The sequence below is a fragment of the Gekko japonicus genome, unplaced genomic scaffold (assembly GCF_001447785.1).
Source record: "Gekko japonicus isolate JY-2015 unplaced genomic scaffold, Gekko_japonicus_V1.1 scaffold175, whole genome shotgun sequence".
Classification (NCBI taxonomy): domain Eukaryota; kingdom Metazoa; phylum Chordata; class Lepidosauria; order Squamata; family Gekkonidae; genus Gekko; species Gekko japonicus.
The window spans coordinates 822,102-841,992 of NW_015166425.1; the positions used below are offsets into that span (position 1 = coordinate 822,102).

Below are 19,891 nucleotides of genomic sequence, written 5' to 3' on the forward strand. Positions count from 1 at the left end.
GCAGGGCTCTTCTGATGTCCTTATGAGCGGAAGGCCTCGGCCTCTCTGCCCTGTCGTTGGCCCTCCAGAGGAACTGGTTGAGGCCACTGTGTGAGACGGGATGCTGGACTAGATGGACCCTCACTGGTCTGCCTCAGCAGGGCTCTTCTGATGTCCTTATGAGCGGAAGGCCTCGGCCTCTCTGCCCTGTCGTTGGCCCTCCAGAGGAACTGGTTGAGGCCACTGTGTGAGACAAGATGCTGGACTGGATGGACCACTGGTCTGATCCAGCAGGGCTTACTTTCTTATGTTGGGCAGCTAAGGCAAACCACCTCTGAACGTCTCTTGACTTGAGAACCCTTCAGGGTTGCCAGAAGCCGGCTGCGACGTGACGGCACTTTCCATCAGAAGCCCTATTAGATTGCTATTGAGACGTCTCAACCTACGGATTGCCTTAACATCCGCTGTGTGATCTGTCTTGTGCCTCGGTGAGAAAGGAGGGCTACAAATAACTGAGTTTCAAACAATAAAATGAAACCAACGTAACTCCTGTGGACTCCGCAACTCACTGCAAAAAACCCCCAAGTTCTACTCGAGAAGCTCTTCCGAGGAGCACATCTGGGAAACCTGTTATTTCAGGGCAGCAGAAAGCCCCATGGAAGTTCCCCTCCTCTAGCCCCCTCATTCTCTGTTCCCTTGGCTAATGCTCAGATGCCAGAGAGGAGGAAGAGAGAGCCACTAGATGTCCCTCTAGTTCCATAGACAAAAGCCAGGTGCCCGGCTAACTGTGGCCGCCAGCAGAGGGCGCTGTTCTCCATGCCGGACCAAGGGACGGCGCATCATCCACACACACACACCCTTTCTCTATGCCTTGTTTCCTCTTCTGGGATACAGGTTTGCATCTGACCCGAAGGGACCAAGGCACAACGTCTCCAGGCAGTGTTCTTCTTCATGCCCTTGGTTTTCAAATGAGCAGGAAGAATCCTTTTAAAAGAGACGAGGCCGAACTTCCGAGATATAGTGGTGCTGGAGGGTAAGCGGCCCAATGGCAGGGCGCTGCTTCGTCCTCTTTGGACTGCGGGAGCGGGGACCGCCCAACTGAATCACTCCCCTCCATGTTGTTCTGGACCTTCTCACAGAGAAGAGCAGCATTTCGGGGGGGGGGGGAGCGCAGGGGCCTGCGCGGCGAACTTTTCTGCTTTTTGGGCAGGGAAGGAGAAGAAGAAGAGGAGGAGGAAGAGATTGGATTTATACCCCGCCCTTCACTACCCGAAGGAGTCTCAGAGTGGCTTACAAACTCCTTTTCCCTTCCCCGCCCCACAACGGACACCCTGTGAGGTAGGTGGGGCTGAGAGAGCTCTCTCGAGAAGTGCCCTTGAGAGAACAGCTCTGAGAGAACTTGTGACTGACCCAAGGTCACACCAGCAGCTGCATGTGGAGGAGGCACAGGGAGTCAAACCCGGTTCTCTTCGATTAGAGTCCGCGGACTTAACCACTACACTGAACTGGCTCTCAGTGGGATTTCCTGCCTTTCAGCTACCTCCTGGCATCGCCCTGCCGTGCCCATGGGGGGTGCTGAAGCCCACACTGACCATCCCCCAGCTCTGCCCCCAAGAAGACCCTCCTGCGTCTTCAGATGCCGCACCTCCTTTTGTTTAAGGCAAGGTTCAGATTACGTTTCTTTTCTCTTTTTTTGGAGGGGGCCACACAGTCCCGAATCAAAGACTCAGTGGGCCCCCCGGATCCTGCCAGGCTCCAAAGGAGGCATCGATCCACTCTGGTACAGGGGCAGAGACAAACACAGGGGGCCTCTCACTTTCCCACAGGTTGGGGGATTATGAATACCTTTGGAATCCGGGGCTTCTTTAGTCCGGGTTGGAGGGCGGGGAGGTCAGAAAGACTGTTCTGGTAAAAGGCAGGGGGGGGGGGCAAGCTGAGGCCTCAGAGCTCACGGTGGCTGCCGGCAAGAGAACCCCAAAGAAGGGGCCCGGCCCTCCACGCCCTTTTGTGTAGCCAGGATCTTGTGGCTTGTGGGGCAAATTTTCATCTGGTGGGGTTGCTGTTATTTTCACGTCAGTTCCAATCCGCCTCCAAGCCTGACCGCCGGTGGCCACCCCCCTCCCTCCCGCCAGGTTGGTGCAGTGGTTAAGTGCGCAGACTCTAATCTGGGAGAACCGGGTTTGACTCCCCCACTCCTCTACTTGCAGCTGCTGGATGACCTTGGGCAAGCTGTAGCTCTGATAAGAGCTGTCCTTGAAAAAGAGCACTTTCTGTCAAGAGCTCTCTCAGCCCCACCCACCTCACAGGGTGTCTGTTGTGGGGAGGGGAAGGGAAAGGAGTTTGTAAGCTGCTCTGAGACACCTTCGGGTAGTGAAGGGCAAGGTATAAATCCAATCTCTTCTTCTTCTTCTTGAAAAAGAGCAGTTTCTGTCAGAGCTCTCTCAGCCCCACCCACCTCTCAGGGTGTCTGTTGTGGGGAGGGGAAGGGAAAGGAGTTTGTAAGCCGCTCTGAGACACCTTTGGGTAGTGAAGGGCGGGATATAAATCCAATCTCTTCTTCTTCTTCTTCTCCTGCAAGATTTAAAGGGTCCCTCAGCTGATGGGGGAACCACCTGGCCCGCCAGTCAGCTGGAGGGCCCTTTAAATCTTGCAGGAGGGGAGGGAGGGGGGCATGCACCATGCCCTGCTTCTTCTCAAAAGCGTTTAAAGGATCCCTTCAAACGCTTTTGAGGAAAAGCGAGGGGGGCCGTGCACGCGACCCCCCCCCACTCTTCTCCCAAAAAATCTTGTGGGGCTGGACCTTCAAGAAAAGGAGCAGAGCCCCCAAGCAGTGTTCCCTCTGAGCCGAGTTAGTGTGAGCTAGCTCGCAGTTCTTTAGCCTCCGGCTCACATATTTTTGACTTCGCTCAGGAAGGAGGGCTCCAGAGCAAGCTGACTGATGCAGCAGCCAAGTCGCTCGCAAACAGCTTTAATGCCGGCAGCTCACAAAGTAGGGTTTTTGCTCGCAAGACCCCACAGCTTAGAGGGGGCATTGCCCCCAAGAGCCCCACTGTAGCTACGGGCCAGCCTCCAATCCTCCCTTGGCAAAGGAATGCTCCGCCGAGGCCTCCCCCTCTCCAGCCGGGCTTGAAACCTAGACCTTCCCCTCTGGCTCTAATTGGGCTTGGGGGCCTGGTGCTGGGGTGGCGCCTGTCAGTCAGCGCTCTGGCCCCAGGGGAGAAAGCTTCCGAATAAATTGCACCGAGTTTTGCAATGCAGATGAGGGTGCAGGCGGGGAATCCAATTACAGGGGCTGCGGAGGGAGAAGCGGGCCTCTCTTTCCTCCTCTCTGGGAACAGAATGAGGACAAGAGATGCACGGAAGCTAATGCCCACGGATGGGCAATGCGGGGCTTGTCCTCAGGGAGGGGCTGGAGGCTGCTTGGGGGTGGGTCGGGGACACAGTGTTCCCTCTAAGCTGAGTTAGTGTGAGCTAACTGACAGTTTCTTAGCCTCCGGCTCACACATTTTTGTCTCCGCTCAGGAAGGGATGGCTCCGGAGCAAACCAATTTATGCGGCGGCCAAATCGCCGGCTCACAACTTTAATGCCGGCGGCTCGCGAAGCAGAATATTTGCTCGCAAGACTCCACAGCTTAAGAGAGAGCATTGTGGCAGGGATCCGTCATCCGTTGCCAATTTGGTGCCAGAGACTTGCAGCCTTCTGTTTCTAACACTCATTAAAGCAGGGGTTTCCAACGCCTTTTTTACGAGGCCCGGATCTGATGTAATTGTTACTTTGTCCTGCGGAGCCAGGTGTGCCATAAAATGTAATGCCAGGTACTGGAGATATAAACTTTATAAGCGACATGGGCAAACCCAATTAATTGATTCCTAAGACCTAGCAGTTCGAAAGCAAGAAATTGCAAGTAGATAAATAGGTACCACTTCAGTGGGAAGGTAACAGCTTCCCATGCGCCTTGGTGTTTAGTCATGCCGGCCACATGACCACGGAAATGTCTTCGGACAGCACTGGCTCTTCGGCTTTGAAACGGAGATGAGCACCGCAACCCTAGAGTCGGATTCGACTGGCTTTCGAGCAAGGGAACCTTTACCTTTTAAGACAAAGTTTGAGTCTAGTGGCACCCTTTAAAACCAACAAAGGTTTATTCAAGGTATGAACTTTGATGTGCACGCACACTTCCTCTGATACATTAAAATGGAAGGTAAGAGTCTACGTTACATATGCTAACTCATTCAGTCCTCACATATGGATTCTAAACAAGAAGGACTATACATCCTCTGTATTTCAGCGTATTTTTCAGAATACTATATTAGAACACTGAATGTAATGCAAGGAATGTCGGAATGTTTTGCTGAAAGAACACTGTACCCAGGGATCATTTCCTGCAGGAGCGCACAGGAGCGGAGCTCCGGCAGTAAAGAGTCCAGGGGGTGGGCACATGCAACAAGCCCCACCCCCTGCTACCAGCAGCCCTCAGTCAGAGCAAGAAGCAGCCAGGTAAGCTGCAGAGCTCCCCCCGGCCCAAAACAGTCCAGTGGCACCTTTAAGACCAAGTTTTATTCAGGCACAAGCTCTCCCTCCTCTGCGATGACAGATCTGCAAGTCCCCCCCCCCCAATAGCTAGCCATCCAAAACAGTCCAGTGGAGCCTGAGCGGTGGGTGTTGCCTTCTGACACACTTCCGGTGATGTCAGGGGGTGTGGCATATGCAAATGAGTAATGCAAATGAGTTGTGCTAATGAGCTCCTGCACCTCTTTTTCTACGAAAGGACCCCTGATTGCACCTACCTCGAAAAAAAGAAAAAAATGCTGTCAGGTTAGCTCCACGCCTGAGAGGAGACGAATGGAGAGTCTCAGTTTACTTCACACAATTAGAAAAGTTACCTTTACACATTTATCTCCTGTTTTGACATATCTGTTGCTTTACTCTTCTTCCCCTCCCCTTAATTAAATCAAAACAACTGCTGACCTTATAACCTTGGCTTGTTGTTTAGTTTTGTTTCTGCGTGTCTTAAAATACCTTCATCATGTTATGTGTTACTCTGCTGTTCAGCCTCTGTCTATAGGTGTGAACTCTTCCGTTTCAATGTATCTGAGGCAGTGTGCGCCCACATGCAAGCTCATGCCTTGAATAAGCCTTCGTTGGTCTGAAAGGTGCCACCGGACTCTAGATCTGCTCTACTGCTTCAGACCAGCACTGACTTCCTGATTCCTATTAGCGAAAGCAACTGATTTACTGGCGAATCCACAAAAGGGGGCAGGGGTCTGAACCTGGTTCTCCCAGATCCCCTACCGCCAGTTATCATCCCCCCCCCCCGCATTTGTCACAGAAGCTGAGGGGAAGGCCAAACGGAGAGGCTGTTTCTGAAACCTCTGAGGGGTGTTTTTTGACCTCACGCGAGCCCTTTTCCTTCATGGGCTGAGAACAGGTGCTGCGGAGAAGGGAGGTCGCCATCCCCCCTCCCCCCCCTCCCCGACGCTCACTCTGCCTCCTGGCACCGGGGCTGTTCAAACGTGCGGCGGTGACAGTGGCACCCCCCTTCCCCCTCCGCTCCTCCACGCGCTTTCCCCTCTGAGCGGCGTGCACGAGGCAGCCCAGTTGCCTCCCAGTCGACGCGCCGGCCCTCCTCTCTCCCCTACCGGCCCCATCCCTTCGGCAGCAAACCACCGCTTCACGTGCCCGCACTGGCCAACCCCCCCCCCCAATGGTCGCTGTTTGGTACAGCAGTGGCAGCGCTGGCCGCTTGGCTCCGCCCCTCCCTGTAGTGGCTTCGCCAATCCTCGCTAAGCTGCGGCCGAAGGAGGCGGGAGGGGGAAAAAAACACCACACGACTTCTCTTTCGCCGCCGTCACTCCCATTCCCCCCGCACTATTTTACCTCAGTCTCATAGTCCTGCCCCCTAGCAATTTCCTTTCTGTTTCTTGACAACCACACACACCTCACCACGTGCACCCACTTGCCTTCTCCTCTCCCTTGAGCAGCCTCCTGCTTTCCCTCCCTTGCACCAGTTGCTGTTGGGCTGGATAAGAGCACTGTCCCTGGACAGGCCGGTTCTGGCCCCGAGGCCGTATGTTTGACACCCCTGCATTAGGTGAGGGCAGCACCTGAAGCAATCGTTAGAAGGCGAAAGAAAACGGCTTTGGAGAGCTACTGGAGGCAGTGTGCTGTGGTGATTAAGAGAACGGAGACCTGGGTTCAAATTCCCACTCTGTCAGAAAGGTCCTCTAGAGACAGCGGCATATAAAATTTCCAAAATTGATTTATTTACTTCATTCGTACCTCCCCTTTCTCCCAGATGGGGACCCAAAGCAACGCACATCATTCCCCTTCGTTTTATCCTTACAACAACCCTGAGAGGTAGCTGAGGCTGAGGGAGTGTGACGGGCCCAAGGTCACCCAGCAAGCTTATTCGAACCTTAGTCTCCCCGATCCTGACCCGACACTCTAATGGCTACACTGCGCTGGAAGACGGAGCTCAGCAGGGGAGCTTGGGGGTGGCTGCTGTCCTTCAGACTGTCCTACCTCACGGGATTGTTGTTAGGATAAACAAGGAAGGGGGAATCAAGTGCTCCTTGTAGGAAGGCGGAGCAAGGTCCGTGTGGAGCGGCAAAGGTGAGGGATTCCCGCAGCCAAAAAACCCTCCCCCAAACCCAAGACCGCTCCTTTTTTTCTACGTACGGCAGTTACAACAGCTGTTCCCAACCTGTGGGTCCTGATCCTGACCCCAAAGTGGGTTGTGAACCATGGAAAAGAGGGTGGTGGGCATTTGCAGATTTGTTTGCCCACAGGCTGGGTCGCTATCTCGAGTAAACTCGGGACTCGCGGGCCACCGTACCAAAAAAGGCTGGGAGCTACGGGGTTCCGCAACCTAAGCGGATGCACTTGTTCTTCCTCCCGCCCCGCCCCACCTCCGCACTCCTTCCCCGTGCCTGGCCTCACCTTTGGCGTTTCCGGGGCAGGCTGTTGTTCTTGATCAGGAGGGACTTGATGTGCTCCGCCAAGAGGTCGTCGTGTTTGATGCACCAGTGCCGGAGGATGCTGGTGGTGAACTGGTCGTCCGGGTGGCACGGCCGGCTCAGCACCATCTTCACCATCTCTTCGCTGGGCCTGCGGCAGAACACAGGTGGGGACTGGTTTTTATTTCTCCTCCTTTTTATTAAAAAAAGGGGGGGACCGGAAATGACAGGTAAGGGTCTCCTGAGAGACGATCTCCTCCAGGGACGGGCTGGATTTGGGCTGAAGAACATAAGAGACGCCAGTGTTGGATCAGGCCAAAGGCCCATCTAGTCCAACACTCTGTCACACAGTGGCCAAAAATACCAGGTGCCATCAGGAGGTCCACCATTGGGGCCAGGACATTAGAAGCCCTCCCACTGTTGACCCCCCCCCCCAAGCACCAAGAAGACAGAGCATCACATGCCCCAGAGCCCCTATCTATACCTTGTAGCTAATAGCCACTGATGGACCTCTGCTCCATATGCCTATCTAATTCCCTTTTGAAGCCATCCATGCTTGTAGCCACCACCACTTCCTGTGGCAGTGAATTCCATGTGTTAATCACTCTTTGGGTGAAGGCTTCCTTCAGAGTCGGCTTGCTTTAACCACGCCCACGGGAAACCAAACCAAACCAAACAAACCTCCTGTTAAAAAAAAGCAGATGTGGCCCTGACCCGGATAGTCCGGGCAAGCCCGATCTTGCCAGATCTCAGAAGCTAAGCGGGGTCGACTGTGGCAGGTCCTTGGATGGGAGACCTCCTTGGGATACCAGCAGTCGGGAGGCGGGGGCAGGCTTTATTCAGCCACTCTCCGAATATCCTCCAGGCCACCAGTAGGGGTCACTCACCAGAGGCCGCCATGACTTCCAGGTACGTACACACACGCACAGATGAAAAATACAGAAAATACTCAAAAAAGCAGATATGAAAGAATTTGCAATAAACGTGCCTCTGAGCATACATAGAGCGCAAATACACTCACCAATGGCAGCCAGTTTCTATCAATCTAAAATGCAGGACTTGCTTCTAGAAGAAACGGCCGTCGGCCAGGCAGGCCTGAGCCCTCCAAACCTTTTCTTTCCAGAACTTATGCTTGGCCACCGTCTTCCCCAGTTGCGCCCCCAGGACACGCCCCACAGAGCCGGCGCTGGCACACCGCAGGGTGGGGGCATCTGCCAAGGGCCCCGTTGCTGCCGCTCCCATCCGCTCACCCACCCTGCTGCACATCTGCTTGTTGTGAGCCTTCCCGCCACCCCCCCACCCTCCCAGCCGCCTGCCCTGCCTGGCACAGACAGTGATGGGGTTGTGAGCGATGGGAGGACTGGGAAACAGGCCAGTGGGTGGGGAGAGGACAGGTGGCTAGGCAGTGGGGTGGGAGAGCAGTGTTCCTTCTCGGCTGAGTCAGTGTGAGCTAGCTCACAGTCTTTTTAGCCCCCGGCTCACACATTTTCGTCTTCGCTCGGGAAGGACGGCTCCAGAGCAAACTAACTGATGTGGCAGCCGAATCGCTGGCTCACAACTTTAATGCCAGCAGCCCACAAAGAATTTTTGCTCACAAGACTCCACAGCTTAGGGGGAGCCAGGGTTCACTTCCTGTGGGAGCGCATAGGAGCGGCGCTCCGGCAGTAAGGAGCCCAGGGAGCGTGCACATGCAACAATCCCCACCCCCTGCTCCCAGCAGCCCTCAGTCGGGCCATGAGGAGCAAGAAGCAGCCAGGTAAGTTGCAGAGCCCCACCCCGCCTTCAGGTACAAGCTCTCCCTCCTCTGTGAGGGCAGATCTGCACTTGTCACCCCTACCCATAGCTAGCAATCCAGAACAGTCCAGTGGCACCTTTAAGACCAAGTTTTATTCAGGTACAAGCTCTCCCTCCTCTGCGAGGACAGATCTGCATGTCCCCCCTCCCCCAATAGCTAGCAATCCAAAACAGTCCAGTGGAGCCTGAGCGGTGGGTGTTGCCTTCTGACACATTTCTGGTGATGTCAGGGGGTGTGGCATATGCAAATAAGTTATGCTAATGAGCTACTGCACCTCTTTTTCTACGAAATGATCCCTGGAGGGAGCACTGGTGGGGAGGTGCGAGGGGGGGGGCTCAGTGGCCAGCGGAGGAGAGGCAGGGCCCCCCGGGCACTCCCACCAAAACCTGGAACCCACCCCGACGGCCCACAGACTTTACTGAAATGTTTAAGCTTTTCGACGGCGATCCTCCCCCGCTGCTAATCCTCTGGGCCTGGACTACACTTTTCATCACCACATTAGTAGCATCGCTGACCCAAACCCCACAGGAAAGCACCCCTGCGCGGAGTGGGCCTTAAATGCCCACCTCCGCGTGCGCCGAGGCTCGGTGTGAGGCCTGGCTCTTCAAAGCGTGCTTCGCCATTAACACACAGCCAGGGACCGCTTGCAACTTCCCGGCGGCAGAACACAAGCAGCGGGACGTGCTTGGAGGCGGAGGTCCTGCCTTCCCTCTCCCGGGGCGATCGGGAATGGCTGTTAAGGGAAACCCACCCTTCGGTCTGCGTTAGCCTGTTTCCTGCCAGGCCTTCATGAATGGGAATTAAAGCGCTCTCCTGAGAAGTACTGCGGGCGGCCCTACAGGGACGGACCATGATGTTGCAGGTTCCCTGTGGATCTGGGTCAGGGCAAATGCTGCCACCGGCAACAAAATACAATTGATGCGGGCTTGCTTCTAAGAGAGAGAGGGGCCATGGCCACCCACACAGAGAGGCTCAGGGCAGCTTAGCTGGAAAGCCAAAGAGCCTTCAAAAGGGGGGGGGGGGGGAGATGGCATCTATGGATGTTAGATAAGAGGGGCCAGTGTTTTCTAATAATATCCCTCCCTTGAGCAGATCTCCCATCATACGTCACTGGAATAATCATTCTATCTGTTTGTCTGTTTTGGGGGCTTTGCGGGCTCTGCCCCCTTTCTTCAAGACACAGCCCCACAAGAATTTCTACCGCAAACGCTTTTTTCAATCACTTTAAAACGTTTTTAAAAGTTGTGTGCTCCTTTAAGCAGAGTGGGGTGCTGTAGTTGACTGATTCCCGCACTGAGCAAGGGGGTTGGAGTAGGTGACCTCTAGGATACCCTCACTCTGTGTCAAGAAACTGGTCTCCTCTAAGAGAGTTTTTCTGCCTAAGTGTGAGCTGTCTTGACTATAGAAGTCATCACCCCCACCTGCCCGCTTGTTGTCAGAATTGTTGCTTAGGCTGGCAGAAGTCATTAACTTGCAGCAGCTGAGAACTGTCATCTAAAGTGGTTGATAGCTTGCAGTTGTTTTTTCTCTCTGCCCTGAGAACTTCAGCCTCGCCAGAAAAAAAATCTGCCCCACAAGCCACAAAATCCTGGCTATGGGCCTGGGCATGCACGGGCCCAAGTTGGATTGGGACCCCCACACACACACCTTCTGTGCAAAGAAACTGCCAGGAACCCCGTTAATGGTCTACTGGCAGCCATTTGCTGGCTATCCCACCCCTTAGGGTGGCCCGTCAAGCAACAACTGGAGGCCAGGCCTCTTCCCCATCGTGGCTCTGGCTCTGTGGAATGGGCTCCCTGAAGAGGCGAGGGGGGGGGGACCCCTTCCTTGGAGATCTTCAGCAGGCGCGCTGGTTGATAGTTTTGCCAGTACTTTTGAGGGGGATGTGAATGGCAGGTGTCTTTTAAGGGGGCGAGGCAAGGAGCAATGTGGGCCGTCTGCCGCGAGCAGCAGAATCAAGAGAAGAAAACAGGCTGTCGTTCTCCGGAGCCCGCGCCAGATCCCACGCAGAGAAAGGCCGGAGACGGCCGGCGAGACCCTCGGCTGGGATATCGACAGCATCAGAAAAGATGGAGAGGGTCCACTTGAGCGCTCCGCCGGCCACCCGCCTGCCTCGAGTCCACCGACACCCCCGCTCTCCTGCCACGGCTCCGGGTGCACAGGAAATTGAAAGCCATCTCGATGGTCAGCACGGCAGCCTGATAACACCTTCCCTGGTGCCGGATCGCCAATTAACATTTCAGAAGGGCAAGAGGGGTGGGGGCGCCGATGAAAGCGCTCTGCCATTCAGCGTGGCCCCTCCACCAGACACACCAGGAAAAGCTTTTTGATAACAGCCCCCCCCCCCGACTCTTCCTGAACGCGGAGTGTTTATATCAAAGGGAGTCTGCTGATACCGGGCCAAGGAGGCAGGCAGCGGTGTGCGGCATATGAAAAACAGCTTTGGTTCCTGCCCCTAACCTGCCATGTGTCAAAACTGGAGCTGGCTGAAGCACTAGGAACACGAGAGCTGCTTGGGGATTGGTGAACGTCTTGCAGGTGGCCTCCTGTGACTTGGGTAAAGAGAGCCATATACCGGCAGAGTCCCAGAGAGAGAGAGAGAGGAGCAGCAGGAGGGGCTGTGGCTCAGTGGGGAGAGCCTCTGCCTGGCATGCGGAAGGTCCCCGGTTCGATCCCCGGCATTCCAAATTAAAAAGGACCAGGCAGCAGGGGATGGGAAAGACCTCTGCCTGAGACCCTGGAGAGCCGCTGCCAGTCTGAGTAGGCAATATTGATGATGATGTACTGAGGGTCTGATCCTGTCTAAGGCAGCTCCATGCGCTCATGTGGCTCGTTTCAGAGGGGAGCCGTGTTGGTCTGCAGTGGAACAGCTTGGCTTGAGCCCAGCGGCACCTTAAGAAGCAAAGGAACTGGTTGAGGCCCCTGTGTGAGGCAGGACGCTGGACTAGATGGACCCTCACAGGTCTGATCCAGCAGGGCTCTTCTGATGTTCTTATGAGGGGAAGGCCTCGGCTTCTCTGCCCTGTTGTTGGCCCTCCAGAGGAACTGGTTGAGGTCACTGTGTGAGACAGGATGCTAGACTGGATGGACCCTCACTGGTCTGATCCGGCAGGGCTCTTGTGCTGTTCTTATGAGGGGAAGGCCTCGGCTTCTCTGCCCTGTTGTTGGCCCTCCAGAGGAACTGGTTGAGGTCACTGTGTGAGACAGGATGCTAGACTGGATGGACCCTCACTGGTCTGATCCGGCAGGGCTCTTGTGCTGTTCTTATGAGGGGAAGGCCTCGGCTTCTCTGCCCTGTTGTTGGCCCTCCAGAGGAACTGGTTGAGGTCACTGTGTGAGACAGGATGCTAGACTGGATGGACCCTCACTGGTCTGATCCGGCAGGGCTCTTGTGCTGTTCTTATGAGGGGAAGGCCTCGGCTTCTCTGCCCTGTTGTTGGCCCTCCAGAGGAACTGGTTGAGGTCACTGTGTGAGACAGGATGCTAGACTGGATGGACCCTCACTGGTCTGATCCGGCAGGGCTCTTGTGCTGTTCTTATGAGGGGAAGGCCTCGGCTTCTCTGCCCTGTTGTTGGCCCTCCAGAGGAACTGGTTGAGGCCACTGTGTGAGACAGGGTGCTGGACTAGATGGATCCAGCGGGGCTCTTCATATGTCCATATCTCTGGGGGGGTGGCGTCTGTGGCTGCAGGGTATAACAACATCACGCAGATGGTATTCTGACCAAGAGGAACAATTCCTTCCTTGCACTATGGACATCATTTCAGCTGCCTGAGTGCAAGATAAACCCTTTCACAAAACCTTTCCTAGGCGAATCTTATTGGCATGCCGTGTTACTGGGAGAGACCTTGAAGTATTCTTCCCTGCTGTACTGGACCAGCATGAATCAAAGATTAAAACTTCCGACACAAGGCCAGCCCTTCCCTCCACTCCGAGCCTCTCTCTCCCGGAAAGTGCTCTGTGCTCCTGCGTGCCGATTTTAGCTCCTCAGTGCCACTTTCGTGGCAGATGAAAGTCTTCTTATCGAGTCTAAATTGATTAGAGCTGAGAGCTCTCTCTATCAGGGGAGCTATCGCCTCACCACAGTGCTCGGCGCTTCAGAGCGGAGCGGCAGCCGGGAGCGGAGAAATTAAAGGTTCCATCTGCCAGCGCTGGCTTCTCAAGAAACCCTCTGATTAAGGAATGAAAGTGCCGCTCGCTGTGCTTCAGTTTCCTCTCTGTCTCAGGGGGACCGTGCTCAATTAGAGCCTTCACGCACCATTGGAGGGACCTAGGGTCCGGAGGTGGGCTCAGAGCCACTTCTCTTGGACTTAAACCAGACCCCGGGGGGTTCTCGGAAACCAGCCGGGAGAGAGGGGGACCCCAGAAGAGGAACGGGGAGGCCGAAGACAAGACCCAGCCGGGGAGAGCCCATCCCATGGAGAGGGAAATCTGGGATATAACCAAGTCGCCCCTGTCTTCAGACGACAAGACGGAAAGCCCTTGGGGGTATGGCCTGGGGGCCCCCGGTGTCTTGCCCCGTGACCGGCTTGGCGAATTGCATCTGTGACGAAATGGCTGCCAGGCCTTAAAGTGGATGCCAGCCTGGTAGTTCTTTACGTGTGTGGGGAGGTACTCCTTAGGGAACCATGGAGCTGCCATACCTCCCTGCCTACAGTTCCCAGCAGCCTTGAGGGGAAAGAGAGGGAAAAGATGGACACACCCCAGGGGCGGGGCCAAGGAGAAAGGAGTTTTTTGGCTCCTGAGGGGAAAAGAGTCAGTCTCAGCCTGGTCTTCATCGTGGACGGCAGGTTCAAGGGAGAGTACAGGTGGGACTCCTGTCACCAGAGACTCCGTGGGCAGTCCAGGCCACCATAGATCATGGTGGAGAGCCAGGAGGGTGGCAGTACTGGTGGCCAGTCCTGAGGAGGAGGGCTGGAGTTTCTCTCCACAACAGGAGGGGGAAATGCCTAACCTGTATATAGTTGAATAAATCTTCCTTTTTGAGTTTAAAAAGCCTGGTGTGCCTTAACCACATAGTCCTCCATGCTCTGCACGTTACCAGGGGCAAAGGGAGGCCAGGGGACATAAACGGGCCCAGATCGGAGGGCTTGCCAACTCTCCAGGGGGCGCCCAAAGATCGAGGTACCCGCTTCCCAAGGTGGGGAAATCAGCCAGAGGGGTCTCACTGTCCCTCTAGGAAGGCGGTGTCAATTCAGTGAGTGGTGGCAGCATGTAACGGAGAGAAATAGCCCCGCCAGGCAGGGTAAAGGTTCCCTTGCTCGAAAGCCAGTCGAGTCCGACTCTAGGGTTGCGGTGCTCATCTCCGTTTCAAAGCTGAAGAGCCAGCGCTGTCTGAAGACATTTTCCGTGGTCATGTGGCCGGCATGACTAAACACCAAGGCGCACGGAACGCTGTTACCTTCCCACCGAAGTGGTACCTATTTATCTACTTGCAATTTCTTGCTTTCGAACTGCTAGGTTGGCAGGAGCTGGAACTAGAGACGGGAGCTCACTCCGTCATGTGGCACACTCGGGTCTCGAACTGCTGAACTACCGACCTTCCACAGCCTGCAGTTCAGTGTCTTAACCACTTGAGCCACCGCAGGCAGGGTGGGAGGGGGCAAAAGCAGGGCCTTGCAAGCCACAGGACGGCACCTCGGTCTCCCAGGGCTGAGGGCGGGTCCCCGTTTTGCCACACCATCCGTGAAAGGAGGCCGAGGCGGGCGGCAGCCCCTGAGAAGATGGCTTGATAGAGAAGAAGAAGGATGGAACCGAGAGAATCGAATTGGGGAACTGGCTAGCCCCGTGGCCGCTCTCCTCTGAAGCCCGGGAGGGAGGGAGGGAGGAGTGGTGGCAGGGCTGGGAGATTTAAGGGGGAGCAGGCCGGGGAGGAAGAACCCGGGACCTCTATGCCGAAGGGATACAGAGAGAGAGAGACAGAGGACCCTGCTAATAGGGGTCCGGGAAGGGAACGAGAGGATCCGAGTGAGTTAACCCCCTCCGTCGTGCTGGATGTCGTCTCCCAAAATCAAAAGCCCTGGAGCCAGCTCTTCCTCTTGTCATCCCAGGAGAGCCGATGAAACCTGGCACCCAGACTGTGCCGAATGCCTGCCCCCCCCCCTCCAGTGACACGATTGGGGTACAGTGGGGCAAAGGAGCGCTCTACAGTGGGGTGGAGATTCCGGAAGCCCGACCTGCTCCCACACCAGCGCAACTGGCTGAAGGCCCCCAATCCCTTAGGAACCGGAGAAGGGGCAGTTTAGACTCTCTTTAGGACATGAACGCACAAAGCTGCCTTCTCCCCAAATCAGGCCATTGGTCCCTTGACGTCAGTATCGTCTACTCAGACGGGCGGCGGCTCTCCGGGTTCTCAGGCCGGGGGTCTTTCACCTCGCCTACAACCAGACCCTTTAACAGGAGGTGTCAGGGGATTGAACCTGGGACCTTCTGCACGCCAAATGGTTACTCTAACAGCGAGCGATGGCTCAGAGCGGTGCTGTGTCAATGGAGCCAAATTCTGCCCCGTTGCTGTTTTTGAAGACACGTCTTCTTCCGCTCCATTGTGAGGAACGTAGGAGGAGCTAAGCAACCACCCTGGGTCAGTGGATGACTCCTTGCCGCCTCCTCTGGCTCCGGAGATTCTACCAGGCCTTGTGTGCATATTTGCAAGCCCCATTTTGCATCCTTAAGGACTAGAAACTTGACGATAATAACAACCAGGGGTCATTTCCTGCGGGAGCACACAGGAGCGGAGCTCCGGCAGTAAAGAGCCCAGGGGGCGGGCACATGCAACAAGCCCCGCCCCCTGCTCCCAGCAGCCTTCAGTCAGAGCAAGAAGCAGCCAGGTAAGTTGCAGAGCTCCCCTTGGCTTCCCAAGTCCAAAACAGTCCAGTGGCCAAGGTTTATTCAGGTACAAGCTCTCCCTCCTCTGCGAGGGCAGATCTGCATGTCAAACCCCCCCCCCCAATAGCTAGCAATTCCAAAACAGTCCAGTGGATCCTGAGTGGTGGGTGTTGCCTTCTGACACACTTCCGGTGATGTCATGGTATGTGGCATATGCAAATAAGTCATGCTAATGAGTTATGCTAATGAGCTCCTGCACCTCTTTTTCTACGAAATGACCCCTGATATCAACTTTTAAAGCAGAGAAGTTTACAGTGTGGAAGTCGGCACTCACTACCTGCATTGAGTTGCGACTGTAGAAATACAGGGTATATACGGCTCTCCTGGGATGACAAGAGGAAGAGCCGGCTTTGCTGGGAGGGCGGGGTAAAAATCTAATGAAATAAAATAAATTAATATAGAGAGCCCTGACCATCTCTCTGCCTTTCTTCTGCAGCTGTGTTTAAGGATACTGATAAGCTTTCTCTACAGGCTGTTCATGTTCTTATTAGGTTAAGATCAAAAGAAAATACTTCTTCACCCAAAGAGTAACACATGGAATTCACTGCCTAAAGAAGTGGTGGCAGCTACAAGCATAGACATAGACAAGGACTGAATAAACATACGGAGTAGAGGTCCATCAGTGGTTGTTAGCCACAAGGTACAGATGGAACACTCTGTCTAGGGCAGTGATGCTCTGTATTCTTGGTGCTTGGGGGGCAAGAGTGGGAGGGCAGCTGGAGTTCTGGCCCCGCTGGTGGACCTCCTGACGGCACCTGGGTTTTGGCCACTGTGTGACACAGAGTGTTGGACTGGATGGGCCATTGGCCTGATCCAGCATGGCTTCTCTTATGTTTGGGGCAAGTGATGCTCTGTATTCTTGGTGCTTGGGGGGCAAGAGTGGGAAGGCAGCTGGAGTACTGGTCCTGATGGTGGACCTTCTGATGGCACCTGGGTTTTGGCCACTGTGTGACACAGAGTGTGAGATAGAGTGTGTGTGACTGGATGCTAGACTGGATGGACCACTGGTCTGATCCAGCAGGGCTCTTATGTTCTTACGAGGGTTCTTCTCTTACGTTCTTGGTGCTTGGGGGGGGGCAACAGTGGGAGGGCTTCTGGAGTTCTGGTCCCGCTGGTGGACCTCCTGATGGCCCCTGGGTTTTGGCCAATGTGTGACACAGAGTGTTGGACTGGGTGGGCCACTGGCCTGATCCAACATGGCTTCTCTTATGTTCTTACGACCCTGAAATAAGCCACCCCTGCCAGAGCAGCACTTCAGATAACTGGCAAATCAGTTCCGATACGTACTTTTCGCGTCTCAGCTGGAGCAGCAGGCAGGAAAGCGCCTCGGGGTGTTCTGCAAAAGAAAGCGATGCTTGTTAAGCTCCGCTGACTTGCTAATCACTTAGAACAGCTGGATGCTGTTTCCCCCCGGCACGGGAGAAGGGGAGACAAGCCCTGGTCTCTCGGAGAAGGTGAGCCCACATCTGGACTGGACTGCTCCAGATGGGGCTCGCACGATGGAATGCTTACCAATATATTCTGAATCTCCTGGGGTATAGAATGTTAGGATGTCAGGGAGAAGGCTGGAATACTCCGTAACACACTAGCTTTTTACATACACAGAAGTCTGGTTTTCGCATTTGTATCTGAGGAGACTCTGAAGGGTGGGGGCGCTGAAGGATGGTTTTGTATTGGGGGGGGGCCTTCCATCACCTGAGCCCCCACCTGCAGTCTGAGGCGGCACAGTCCTGAAGCAGGTTTATGATCCCAGGGGGAACTGGGCCACCGTCTCCCTGACGTGTGATTCTGGGAGAGGGAGAAGAGACTGGGGGGGGGGACCAGCCTGCCTCGGCTTGGTCAGCCCAACCTGACAATGACATGGTGGTCCCCGTATTTGGCTGTCCTCGGCCAGAGCCGGGGCTTTTTCGGCCCTTGCTCCAGCCTGGTGGGGCTCTCCCCCGAATGAGATCCGGGTCCTGCGGGACTTGATGCAGTTTCCCAGGACCTGTAAGACGGAGATGTCCCGCCAGGCCTATGGTTGAGGGCAGCAATGGTTTCTTCATGGACTGACTTCCTTCCCTTAGAGAAGGGGCACCATGTTCACAGAACCATAGAATCATAGAGTTGGGAGGAACCTCCAGGGTCATCTAGTCCAACCCCCTGCACCATGCAGGAAATTCAAAACTACCCCCCCACACCCCCCCAGTGACTCCCTGCTCCATGACCAGAAGATGGCAAAAAACCTCCAGGATCCCCGGACAAACTGGCCTGGAGGAAAAGTGCTTCCTGACCCCAAAGTGGCGATCGGCATTTCCCTGGGCGTGTCAGAAGGGGCCACGAGAACCAAGCACTGAGGCAGCCCTTCCTCAGCCCTTCCCTCTCATGACCCGCCTAAGTTCACAGATCATGTTGTGATTCCCTTTTATGTGCCATCTTATTGCATCAGTATTACTGTAATGAGATGTTTTTAATAGTTTTAATTTAGTAATACTAATGTCACCTGCCAAGAGCCCTGTTGTACAGGGGAGGGTGGGCTATAGATCTAATAAAGAAGAAAATAAACCCTTCCCTTCCCCTTGCAAGCTGCAACCCCCCCCCGGGGGGGGGTTGGACGCAGGGCAAGCAGTGGAAGTGATATTGCGCAACACACTTAAGTCCCTTGTGGATGAAAACCCAGCTGTGACGCCAATGCACCAGGTGAAGCTCCGGAATTGCCCCACATTCTAGAGTAGTGCCTGATGTGCTGACGACAAGAAGAAGAGGAGATGGGATTTATACCCTGCCCTTCACTACCCAAAGGACTCTCAGAGCGGCTTCCAATCTCTTTTCCCTTCCCCTCCCCACAACAGACACCCTGTGAGGCAGGTGGGGCTGAGAGAGGTCTCAGAGAAGTGCTCTTGAGAAAACAGCTCTGAGAGAACTTGTGACTGACCCAAGGTCACTCCAGCAGCTGCATGTGGAGGAGTGGGGGAATCAAACTCGGTTCTCCCAGATTAGAGTCCGCCGTTCTTAACCACTACATCAAACTGGCTCTTAAGTTCCAGGTTTTCAACTGGAAGTTGCGGGGCAGGCAGGTGGGCGGGTCGAACCGCCAGCAGACCAGCAGTCAAGCCTGGCGCCAGTTGCTTGGTGCCCAGTCCCAGCTGGACCTCACCTTTGTACTTGAGATGCTGCAGGATGGAGATGATGCTCTCCAGGGGGATGTTATGCGCCAGGAACAGCTGCCACGTGCAGTACTGCTCAAACGTCTCCCAATCCAAGCTCTGAACTGGAGGAAGGAAAAAGCAAGGGTTGGTGTCACGGACGCTTTCGCGGAGGGCGCGAGCACCTTTCCAAAATGCAACGGAATCCTGACTATCCCAAGAACAGTGTCCTAAGCAGAGTGGAGCTCAGAACCAGTTCTGGACAGCGGCTCAGAGGTGGCGTTTGGGACCTGAGTGCGTTAGGTCCCGGGCTCACTCCCTCGTTCACTCACGGTTGACTTCTGGCGACCCCTAGTGGGGCTCGGCCGTTTCAGAGAGGGGGCTTGCCATTGCTTGCCTCTGCCTCCCAGCCCTGGTATTCCTTGGAATACCTCCTCCCAGCCCTGGTATTCCTCTGCCTCCCAGCCCTTCCTAGTACTTGGCAGGGTCGGCCCTGCTTGGCTTCCGAGATCTGGTGAGATCGGGCTTGCCTGGGCTGGGGCAACATTTGGATCTTTGTTTGTTTCACTGCTGAGAGGTGGAAGAACCGTGCCTCACAAGTATTCATGGATTTCGCCATGACCCCAAGAATGCTCCCTCTGAGCCGTGGAGTCCTGCGAGCAAAAATCCCACTTTGGGAGCTACTGGCATTAAAGTTGGGAGTGAGCCATTTGGCTGCCGCATAAACTAGTTTCCTTGGGAGCCATCCCTTCCTGAGCCAAGACAAAAATCTGTCAGCTAGAGGCTGAAAAACTGCGAGCTAGCTCACACTCAGCTTAGAGGGAACAGTGGTCCACTGTACTTTTATATACTGAGAGAGCTGTCGGTCTATCGAGCCTCAGACAGCCATGGCTATCTAGCGTACGACTGTCATGACTCATAGCTGAGGCTCTTCAACGCCTTAAAGTGTTGATCTCCTGAGCCCTCATACTAGAGCAGTGGTGGCGAACCTATGGCACGGGGGCCGGAGGTGGCACTCAGAGCCCTCTCTGTGGGCACGCGTGCCGTCGCCCCAGCCAGGCCCAGACCATCATTAAAGTGTCGAATTCTCTGCCAAATAATTTTAAGTCAATGAAAGCATTTGGGGTTGCTTCCCTTACTTTGTTTGGATC

The 19,891-nt window shown here is 55.0% G+C and overlaps 1 protein-coding gene across 1 annotated transcript in view; it reads right to left on the reverse strand.

The window, feature by feature from the left end:
- INTS3 (integrator complex subunit 3) overlaps positions 1 to 19,891 on the reverse strand; it is a 200,043-nt gene that overhangs the window by 5,763 nt on the left and 174,389 nt on the right. Inside the window, exons 24-26 of the mRNA XM_015411750.1 lie at positions 18,752 to 18,865; positions 16,903 to 16,951; positions 6,920 to 7,087 (exon numbers count right to left, since the gene is read on the reverse strand). Of these exons, the coding sequence (XP_015267236.1) occupies positions 6,920 to 7,087; positions 16,903 to 16,951; positions 18,752 to 18,865 (331 nt within the window). The remainder of the gene's footprint in view (positions 1 to 6,919; positions 7,088 to 16,902; positions 16,952 to 18,751; positions 18,866 to 19,891) is intronic.